This window comes from Triplophysa dalaica, chromosome 19 (genome assembly GCF_015846415.1).
Source record: "Triplophysa dalaica isolate WHDGS20190420 chromosome 19, ASM1584641v1, whole genome shotgun sequence".
NCBI classification, from domain to species: domain Eukaryota; kingdom Metazoa; phylum Chordata; class Actinopteri; order Cypriniformes; family Nemacheilidae; genus Triplophysa; species Triplophysa dalaica.
This window is the reverse complement of record NC_079560.1, coordinates 1,048,614-1,060,226: the sequence shown is the minus strand read 5'-3', so window position 1 is coordinate 1,060,226 and position 11,613 is coordinate 1,048,614. Positions and strand designations below refer to the sequence as shown.

Genomic DNA, 11,613 nt, shown 5'->3' with positions numbered 1-11,613 from the left:
AGTTCTGTGCGTGTGCTCACACGTGTGATGTGATTGGTCGAGCAGGGTCCAGTTCCCAAATAATGAAATGGCGGCCAAGAAAGCATTTAGAGCTCAGTAACTGTGTAAATAAAGATCTTTATTAAGATGATTGTATTTCTATGGAGACATTAGTATTTTAGTTCATCACAAAGGCGCCCTCTGTTTATTTTTCTGAGAGAATCCGTTACGCTGCATGCCTTCATATCAAGCTGGAGGGACTATGTCTCCCGGCTGGCCTGGGAACGCCTCGGTGTCCCCCCGGAAGAGCTGGAGGAAGTGTCTAGGGAGAGGGAAGTCTGGGCATCCCTGCTTAGACTGCTGCCCACGCAACCCGGCCCCGGATAAGCGGTAGACAATGGATGGATGGATGGAATAGGCTAAAATACTGTGGACGAGGGGAACGTGCACATATAATGAAAATTTGTTTTAAATTGAAGTCACGTCAGTCAGCGACATAGCAGCGCAGGTGCCGGTGATTTCAGCATCATGGTCAAGCGACTTGGAAAGCTTGACCTGAGAGACTTCGGCTTTAAGAGGTCAAGAAGTAGCACTGAAGGCAAGTCAAGAGCCAGGAATACTTTTGATATGTCACCAAAAGCGGAATCTCTGGACAGAGGCGATAACAACACAGTTAACGATGGTTTAGAGCTTTTTTTGTAAGTTAACGCCAGGTTAGACTTTACATTCACAAAGTTAATGATAGATTTAGTTTTTGTTTCACCTGGAATATCTTTTTGCACTGTTTCCCACAGAACTTTACAGCGGCCGCCTAAACAACACATGCCTGCCTCCTTAACTAGCCGAAGTAGAAACAAAATTGTTCTTTTAATCGTTGAGCGTTATCTGTCGTGTTACTCTGTCCCACTATCTATCATCATTCGCCAAACATTCTACAACATATAAATGGCAAGTGCGAGGAAAGCCATTACAAGCCAATTCTTTTCCTTGCATGAAATGAAAGACCTGCATTGAACCGATCAGTTATTAATTTTGCTTCCCTTTTTGTCTTTTCTTTGGCCACCTCAAGTTTAAGAAATATCAGGTAGTGCTTTGTATTTTTATTATATGTATTATTTTCAGATTGTGTACATTGTACATTTGTTTAATCCATTTGTTCTTGCACTTCAATTAAAGTGGACTTGACTTAAGAGGATTCATGTTCATTTACAACGTTTTGTGAGGTTTTGTTTCAACATTTAAAAGATGAATTCCCAATAGATTTATAGGCATCATGAGTATAAAGTTGCACTTGCGCCCAGTGAGAAACTGTGTCCTCTGTTTTTACACTAAATATGTACAGTGGAAGCCATGCCAGCCTGGGGTCCAACTCCACTTCTGAGGTGCCTTGGTCAAGATCACTGACAGGAGTATCTGATAAGTAAAATATCATATCATGCATGTTGTTTTAGAGTAATATAATATAATAATGATCTTTGTGCTTAAATAATAATCAAAAGGGTCCACCGTTGGTCTCCCACCATATGCGCTGTCATAAGCACAAATGATCTTTCCCTAAACGTCAAATCCAATTCACCATCTCCCTGATTTTTTTTACATCTCGAGTACTGCATGTTACCCAACATGAAACTAGGAGAATGTCTTTCTTATCAACATGACCCGAACAAAGTTTATAATTTTGTGTGTTTATGACTTTGTAATCAAAGGTTAAGTTATGTTTTAAAAATAAGTTCTCTGTGTTGAAATGTGTTGGATGCAGTCAGTTGCATCCAGTGTGCATTTCTGACACCCTTTATTGTTGTTCAGGTTTTTTTTGTAATTTCCAGACCTTGTTGTTTCACATCCCCTTCTTTGTAGATGAGACAAGTATGTGGTTTCAGAATCCTTGGTCTTTGATCGTAATGTCTGTGAATGAGGCGATACAAGATGAGTTAAAGATACTAGAAGCACTGATTTAAAATAAAATAGATAAAAAGTGAAATACGATCAAATAATTTTGTTAATTCAGGTTTTAAGTTTAAACAGAACTCGCTTGTGTTGAAGTGTGAACATGCAGTCAGTTGTTAAAATGCAAATGAAGTTCTAGCAAAGTTGGGGGTATCCTCTGCCCCCCTCCTTCCTACCCACACAAACCCCCTCAATCCCCAAACCAAGACCTAGCTGTGACCCTGTCTGTCCTTTACCTGGTGACAGCATGTGCTCTGGATGATTTTTACATTTGAAAGAGATAAATTAAATGTCAACGTGGGTGACGTTTGATCTAAGAGCGAGTTGGTTTTGACATTTATCTGACAAATGATGAAACGTGTTCGAGACTTTGACGTTTTGTCTTCTTATCAACGGGTTCTAAACAAAGTTAATGTTTGTGTGTTTTAATGACCTGGTAATAATGTTTAGGTTTGTGGTTTTTATGACCTGTTGTTGTGTTTCTTCCCCTACTCCAGTTGGTAAAATGTGACGTTTTCATTTAAGAATGAGTTGGTTGCATGCACTGTTGTATAAAGTACTAGAAAGCAATACTTGAGTGAAAGTACAAGTATCGTACTAGAAAAAGACTTTGGTAGAAGTGAAAGTTACCTTTTACAATAGTACTTAAGTAAAAGTCTTAAAGTATCTGATATATACTCTACTTACGTATTTGAAGTAAAAGTAAAAGCAACTGTTTGTTGAAGTAAAACAAACAGCATATTTTTTAGCTGACATCAAAGAAAAGAAAAAAACAGAAACAGAAATCTCACATTTGTATGAACTAAAAATGTAAAATGAAAAATAAATAATAACATTTCTTTAAAAAAAAAGTCCTGCTGGTAGGGAGTAGGGAGAACATTATAGCGTTATATTTTTTTGTTGCTGATGCTTATTTTATGAATAAAATAAATATTAAAATAAATATTTTAATGGAGTAACCGTTTTATAAAAGCAAAAAGCCCCTTGAAACCGTGTTTTAGAGTGCATTTAGAACAGCTAAGGGGGTTCTAACATGTGCGCAATGTCAGTTAACGGTAGGCATAAGAGCCAATTCATCCTGTAGGAAGAATCTTTCACTCCAATGTACAGAAACATTTCTTGCAAATACGGCCACGGATGTTTAACGTTATCTTCACCCTGTTCACCGAGTTCACCACTATCGTCGGGGTGGTCGTCTAAGATAACGGGAGGTCCTCCAGTAGGTGCTTCCATGGCGCCGGCGGTTTCAGTTGTGCTTCCTCCGCCTTTGGCGAAATAAGCATTACGCTGAAATAGAGCAGAGCGAAGAGAAGTGAGAAGTGATTCGCCAAACCACCCTTATTACAGTCGCACACATTTCACCTTCTGGTTGTTTTATTTAGTAGTAGCGAGTAACGAAGATGCTTAGTGGAAATATATCGGAGTAAAAGTATACATTTTATCTAGGAAATGTAGTTGAGTAAAAGTGAAAGTTGACATAAATGTAAATAGCGAAGTAATAGATACGTGAAATTTCTACTTAAGTACAGTAACGAAGTATTTGTACTCCGTTACATTACAACACTGTTTGCATGTTTAAGACTTTTATCTGCCAGATGATGGAAGTGTTTGAGACTGGGGTTCTGCCTTCTTATCAATGTGCCATAAACTACCTTTTACTTAAAGGAAATGCCCGACATGTTCTTCCTGGTCATGAAGTGTTGGTCTGAATGTGAGTTTTTGTTAGACAGTGAGAGGTTTAGTGTGCAAGGGTTAAGTCAAAGATTCAGTTAAAAATATGTGTTTTTCATCCTGCCTGATTTTCTTCTGCCTGTGGAAGATGTCGGGGGTGTCTATATAAGTATATCGCTGGTCTGCATTCTTAACAACGCTTGTCAATTAGCTTTTGATTAATGCACGTGCCCGACATGTTCTCTCTTCCTGTTCACAGAAGGCAATCAACATGTCTTAGCACATCTACACTTTCAGTTTAACACAACTATGGATTTTAAGAGTTAACTCAAGGACTTAACCATGTTGTGAGCTTCTGTCCTGTCTGACTTTCTTCTGCATGAAGATGCAAGTGTGACTATCAACCACAGGGGCGGAAGGAATTCTAGCAACTTGGGCAGACAAAGTATCTCTTTTGATCCTCACGTTAAAAAAAAAACATGTCTAAATCTGGTTTAGTGTTAAACTTTTAAATCTGAAATTACAGGAAAATCAAATATCTATATCTCCATTTTGTCTAGTTCTACACTGTTTTATTTAATGAATGTTTAGTTTAAGATGATATTTCAAGATCTAAAATAAGGATAGTCCCCTAGTTTAGATCTAACCCTAGGTCAAAATATAATTGTTAAGCACTCTTTACAAAATTCAAGAATGATAACCTTATTCTTTAAAAAAATAAAAATAGATTTTTCTATTAACTTCTTCGCATCCTGTTGAGTACAGACAGTGTCACAATGTTTTTTTTTTAATGCATATAGCTCTGTTGCTATATGCAAAAAGTTGTAGCTAGGATGTGTTCATGTTAATTGCTAAAGAGTTTTTTTGAGGGGGGGCGACCCCTCAACACTCCCACATCCACTTTTTCACAGCTTAACTCCTGAGACTGCGATAGACTGCCGTGAGACTAGAGTAACTAGAGTTTCTTTTTAGTACCAAAGCTCTCCATAGGCAAATTTTGTGTTGTATATCTGATCTAGCAAGGGAATCCAAGAAGTCCAAACAGTAAGTGTTTCTGTTTTACATGACTTTAAGGGCAGTTCAAATGATTCTACAGTTATATGTTTGTAAAAAACGAGGTCTTGACATTATAGAAATTTTTCCTGAACAAACAAAAAAGTGGTCATAAATGTACACAGATGTAATGTAAAAGGTCATAATCCTAATTGTAAACCTGGCAGGGGGTAATAAATTATGGGTAATATATCACGTTTTTGACACTCGGTGTATACAAGTTTCTTCTCTCCTTCATATGGACACATCCCACACTTGAAGGACTCTGACAGAGTAATGTCAATCACCAGGTCATCGCTCTTGCACTTTACCATTCTACTTATAACACTGTAACATGTATTTGCACATTTCTGCAAAGACTGCTGATTTAGTTTAATCCATTTATATAAACAACTTGACTTAGGGGGCACGGTGGCTTAGTGGTTAGCATGTTCGCCTCACACCTCCAGGGTTGGGGGTTCGATTCCCGCTTCCGACTTGTGTGTGTGGAGTTTGCATGTTCTCCCCGTGCCTCGGGGGTTTCCTCCGGGTACTCCGGTTTCCTCCCCTGGTCCAAAGACATGCATGCTAGGTTGATTGGCATCTCTGGAAAAAATTGTCCGTAGTGTGTGAGTGAATGAGTGAGTGTGTGTGCCCTGCGATGGGTTGGCACTACATCCAGGGTGTATCCTGCCTTGATGCCCGATGACTCCTGAGATAGGCGCAGGCTCCCCGTGACCCGAGGTAGTTCGGATAAGCGGTAGAAAATGGAATGGAATGGAACTTGACTTTAATAATTCATCATATTTATGAAGCGCTTTTCTAGAGACTCAAATCAATTGACATCGAAACATCCACCTGAATGATGCCTTGCAGCCATATTGCGCCAGAACAACACACATTCACATTAACATGTATCGACAAATATATTCTTTCCGCACATTTTGGTATTATTGCAAACTGTTCTGGTATATTGTCATTTCACAACGACCTGTATGTATAGGTGTTGGTTACAACATACTTTAGTCACAAGAAAGTTATTTATTGAAACTTACATCTGAAAAACGTATATCTGCCTTAAAGTTTTGAGACCTTTTATCGAGGATTCAACAGGTTGTGATTTGTGTGAACTTATGAAATTATGTTTCCTAACCGCAAAGGAGCAGTAAAACTGCATAATATTTATGTTTCAGAATTATTGTTGTGGCCTGAAGATATTAAACAGTATCTTGACAAACATGAATGTCAAAGATCATCTTGATGTGGATCAGAAGAAATGTGAAATATCTGATGTTCACTTACAAACACAACACAAGAGTTTACTGAAGGACTGCAGGACATAAACACCTCCAGCTTCTGATCTTTCTGTTTGTTTTCTACTCGACTGTTTCATATCAACATTTACTAACTGACATGATTTTATTTAAAGCTTCTTGTTCAGTTTCTAACATGCAGATGATGTTCAATCTCTCAATGATTTTCTCTTTGTTCTGTTGTACAGTCGTGTGTAATACAGTTTTAAAATCACATGTCTTGTTTATTCATGATACTTTATAAGTTTCCTTGAATAAAATATAATCTTTAAAAACATCATGATTGATGAATATTTGTTTCTATGATTCCATAAAAGCTATAGTTGGTAATTTTGTATCACATATTTAATCTCTATAACAAATGTATTCTCGAGCTAAGACAACAAATTCATGTAGTTTATCTAAAGCGTGCAATTAAAAGTCAATCTAAAGTCATTTCAGTGTAACACAATAAATCTCATTGGTTAGAATCAGGGGGCGTGTCTGTGAATAAACTCCTCCCACTTACACAGAGAATCAGGAAACTGAGATCATCACAAACCTGTTACTCAGTTGAATAAGAACAGTCGATCATTTGATGATAATGTTGAAAATGAAATGAATATTTTTAATGCACAGATTCTGAAGTCCTTGCTGTGGATGTGAAGATATTTGTATATTTTAATATATGAGATTAAACTGGATTATTACTTTTCTGAATTGAAACTGAAGAAGGATTGTGACATTTCACTCAGAGAGAATGACGTCTAAAAGATTTTCTGAGGAGGATTTATCTTGTCCTGTGTGCTGTGAGATTTTTAAAGATCCTGTTTTGTTGTCCTGTAGTCACAGTGTCTGTAAAGACTGTATTCACAGATTCTGGGAAAGTAAAGGAGCTCAAGAATGTCCAGTTTGTAGAAGAAGATCTTCAAAAAATAATCCTCCAGTGAATCTGGTTTTGAAGAATCTGTGTTTGAGTTTCTTACAGGAGAGAAGTAAGAGATCTTCATCAGTCTGTCATCTTCACAATGAGAAACTCAAACTCTTCTGTCTGGATGATCAACAGCCCGTGTGTGTCGTGTGTCGAGACTCCAGAACACACAACAAACACAAATTCTGTCCTGTTGATGAAGCTGTCGACGAGAATAAGGTAAAGATCAATAATATTTAAAACATTTCCTCACAATAAAAATACTGATAAACATTTTCAGAGTGACAAATAAGTAAGTGCACCGACAGTGTGATCAGGACGTGAAGCGGAATGTCTTGTGTCACAATCAAGGGGATTATTTTGCGATAACAGACGGCTGCTTGTACATTATCCCTCTTATTACACGAATACTTGACACACGAGAAAAAAAACTGCATATGAAATGTGACCCTCCGCGAGGAAAATCCGTTTTCTCGGTTTCAAGCTACAAAAAAACGTTCAAATGTCACGAACAGACAATTTTGTTTAATCATTTGTTACTTAAATGTCATATATGACAAATTTATATTACATTTGTAAGAAAAATTGTCAATTGATTCACTGCATTCTATTATTAGTTATATCCAGGGGCGATTCTAGGATTTTCTTTTTAGGGGGTCTCAGCCCCCAATGAGGGTATGATTCAAAAAATATAATTTGACTATTAGGGTAGGGTTGTATACTACTGTCCTTATTGCTATCCACTATTTCATTGTATTCCCTGTATTTCATATATGGGAGTAGGAGTACTGACTGAGCCATATAAAACACTGTAAAAAAATTTTGAAACATTTAGATGTGACCAGTAACTAGAAAATTTGAGTTGGGAATGTAGATTTTATTTACAATGATGACTTCCTGATTCATTATTCACTGTACAAACACAAGTACACACTTTTCATTAAAAGTAACAATCAATCAATTTGCCACATCTATAAATCAATTACTTAAAATAAAACACAAATCCCTTTACTCTACTCTTACTCTAATGTATGATGATACACTAATGATTCATTATTACTTAATACAAAAATGTATTTAATAAAGCAAAACAAAATAACTCCACATGATATTTCTCTCTCTGTGCCATTTGTTGCTTTCAGACAATGATGTGTGTATTTAACCTTTTTTGTGCATGGCTGCATAGCATAATGTAGTGCCGAGATGCACAATAATATGTTTTAAAATTTTTAAAGTAAATTAAAATAAATCATGATTGTTTTCTAAAGTATATTTTCATGGGTGTTAATCGCTTCATTTACGTCGGAAGAAAAAACACTATCACACATAAGGGCTGAAGGTGAACGCAGATAAGACGTACAGGTATTGGATGAGAAACCGAACCGTGTATTGGTACAGTAACATTATGTAAACTGCAATTACAAGAACTGCACCGATGCAGATGTCATATCATAGCAATCTATCAATAAATGCACACACACACACACACACACACACACACACACACACACACACACACACCTTGTACTCCCTGATGTTCGCTCCGCTCGGCGCCCCTTCTGATTGAATAACGCGCTGAATCCATGCAGACTTAGATCAGGGGAGGAGCCGAAACTTGACGCATCGCGCCGCCGTTTCAAATTAGTTTTTAAAGGGGACTGAAGCGATCAAAAATTAATAAATCTAATAAATCTAATTTCAACGTCAAACGCCTGAAACGCTCAATCCACGCCACCTTGTTCACGTGAATCGCACCGCATGATGTCCTATCGCGTCTTTGCATAAATTTAATATGTAAATCACCCGCGATTAACACTTCATTCCTGTCTGTTGGGAACACAGCATCAGTCTGTTTGAATGGATTTCAGCGGGTGAGACAGTGGAGGCAGCTGTATTTCCAACAAATTTTACTAAATTACAAAACAATATATGCACTGATTACAATGTTGATTACAATTATAATAAAATTTTGTCTGATGCAATATTTGCAATACATTTACAGTATGCATGCATTCATCTGTTTCTTGTGCTTCTATGATCATCCGTACATACCAATGATAAATTGTTTGAAGACACTCACATAAAATGCAGAAGTAATTTATCAATAAATAATCAATGATTGAAGGTAAATTCACCACAAAGAAGACTATACATGAGTTACTTCCGTATTCCATTCATCCAACAGACGTCTATGTGACTGTCATTACTCTGTTTTAAAACGACTCCGGGAATAACGAACCTGCAAATGTCTCGACTGGCCAATCAGAATCAAGCAGTCCAACGAGCACTGTAATAAGTAACAATAACATTACATTTGTAACAATAACAACTGTAACATCATAACACTCTGTGGCAACATACACTATTAAAAATTGTTAAGTTAAAAATATACAAAATAATTATTCATAATAACCTGTTGTTTTCTTTCAGGAGAAACTCAGAATTGCATTAAAACCCTTACAGGAGAAACTGAGAATATTTACGAGGTTTAAACAGAATTGTGATAAAACAGCAGATCATATAAAGGTTTGAATGAATCATCATGTTCTTTTGTAAATGTATATATTGATGGAGAGCTGATTGAGTCATTCTGTGTTTCTCAGATTCAGAGTCGCCGCACAGAGACGCAGATTCATGAAGAGTTTGAGGAACTTCACCAGCTTCTACATGATGAAGAATCAGCCAGAATAAGAGCACTGAGAGAGGAAGACGAGCAGAAGAGTCAGATGATGAAGGAGAAGATTGAGAAGATCAACAGAGACATTTCATCTCTTTCACACACAATCAGAGGTGTAGAGGAGCAGATGACAGCTGAAGATGTTTCATTCCTACAGGTGCTTCAATCTTCACTCCAATATATGAGACTCATCTTCAATCATGTCAATCATGTCAATCTTGTCAATCATGTGTTTGTGTCTCAACAGAACTTGAAGAGCACACTGAAGAGGTTTGTGTTGTGTTTGCTGTGATTGTGAATGTAAAGTCTGGGCAGAATGTCAGAATGACTCCTGAATGTTCTTCCAGAGTTCAGTGTGGAGCGTCAGATCCAGAGAACATCTCAGGAATGATGATCAATGTAGCAAAACATCTCAGCAACCTGAAGTTTACTGTCATACACAAGATGAAGGACAATGTTCAATACAGTGAGTACACAAAGAATTATGTTGATTGAAGAAAATCTTTAACTGTAAACAGAACCAGATGTTGTGTGAAGAGAAATGAAATATACAGAAACAGTTTACCATGCTTTTACTGAATGTACTAGATTGGATTCCCTGTTTACATTGCTGGAAAGAATTCTTAGGCAATTGGGTTTTCTTTTTAACAGGACACTTTTTGTTTATGGCTCTAAATACTCAAAAACGTACAAACAACAGAGTACTGTGGCCAATTTTGTAATTGGCCAAGCCAAGCTAGCCGTATGGAAGTCTTGCAGGCTGGCTGCTGAAGGGCGAAATTGCAATGTTCTTCAACTATTCACTGCTCTAGTTGAATCCAGAGTTAGAGTAGAACATAGATTTTTTCAAATGACAGAGAACATTCTTGAATTTGAGTTCAAATGGTGTACAAATGGAGCGTTATTGTCTCTCGTTGAAGATGGGATACATTGTTTAACTGGTGATATGTGTGATGCTGGGATCCATTTATCTTGCATATTTTTTTTTTTTTTTTTAGTTTTTTTTTTTTAGTTTTTTTTTTATTTTAATGTTATTTTACTTTTCCTTGACAATATGTTGCACTTTGTCTAGGGGATAATTTAATACCTGTTTTCAAGAAAACGTTATAATAAAGTGTGTTAAAAGTCAAAGTCTCTCTCTCTCTCTCTCTCTCTCTCTCTTTAGCTCCAGTGACTTTAGATCCAAACACATCTCACTGTAATCTCCTCGTGTCTGATGATCTGATCAGTGTGAGATTCTCTGAAGATGCAGCAGATCTGATTCCTGATGATCCAGAGAGATTTGATGTGTATAATTGTGTTTTGGGTTCAGAGAGTTTTAGTTCAGGGATTCACTGCTGGGATGTTCAGGTTGGAGATAACACACGCTGGCGTCTGGGTGTGATGACAGAATCTGCTCAGAGAAAGAATGACATATTCTGGTGGACTGGAGTCTGGTGTGTGTGTTATTACTCTGGTAAATATGCTGCAGTCATTACAGCAGAAACAGTTCTTGATCTCTCAGTGAAAGAGAAAGTTGAGAGAATCAGAGTTGAGCTGGATTGTGACGGAGGAAAACTGTCATTCTCTGATCCTCTCACTAACACACACATACACACTTTCACACACAAGTTTACTGAAGGACTTTATCCATTGTTTTATAATTACTGTAACATTTCTCCTCTGATGATCTTATCAGTAAAATCACATCAGTAACAAACACAACAGATTTCAGTAAAATATCACATTTTATGTGTAATAATCGTCATGAACTCATCTGGATTGAAACAAGAAAACTGTCTTTATGTGACATCAATATTACAGATTAATTTTTGAGAAGAATTGTTTGTTTTTATGAAGCAAATGACAATGTGACATGATTTTATTTAAAGCCTCTTTTCCAGTTTCTAACATACAGATGATATTGAATCTATGAATGATTTTCTTTCTGTTGCAACACAATTGTATGTTTAAAATCACAATTCAGTTTTTTTTCATGATACTTTATATTTTTCTGCCATGAATCACATGTCTCTAATAAAAATTTGTTTTGTTTTATTGTCAATCAAAGTTATCTGGTATTACAAAGTTATTCTCTCATTTAT

The 11,613-nt window shown here is 36.7% G+C and overlaps 1 protein-coding gene across 1 annotated transcript; it reads left to right on the top strand.

Annotated features, from left to right (window-relative positions):
* Positions 1-6,681: 6,681 nt before the first annotated feature.
* On the top strand, positions 6,682-11,224 carry LOC130408178 (E3 ubiquitin-protein ligase TRIM39-like). Its single transcript, XM_056731659.1, has 7 exons — positions 6,682-7,071; positions 9,283-9,378; positions 9,456-9,686; positions 9,777-9,799; positions 9,877-9,995; positions 10,695-10,985; positions 11,034-11,224. Exons 1-7 carry the CDS (start codon positions 6,682-6,684, stop codon positions 11,222-11,224), a joined length of 1,341 nt encoding a protein of 446 aa, XP_056587637.1.
* Positions 11,225-11,613: the final 389 nt, after the last annotated feature.

Bases quoted from the DNA above. Each gene is read 5' to 3' on its own strand.
- LOC130408178 (XM_056731659.1), top strand. From the start codon at position 6,682: ATGACGTCTAAAAGATTTTCTGAGGAGGATTTATCTTGTCCTGTGTGC. The intron at 9,687-9,776 runs GTGCTTCAATCT...GTGTCTCAACAG, and splicing joins AAGATGTTTCATTCCTACAG to AACTTGAAGAGCACACTGAA. The intron at 9,800-9,876 runs GTTTGTGTTGTG...ATGTTCTTCCAG, and splicing joins TTGAAGAGCACACTGAAGAG to AGTTCAGTGTGGAGCGTCAG.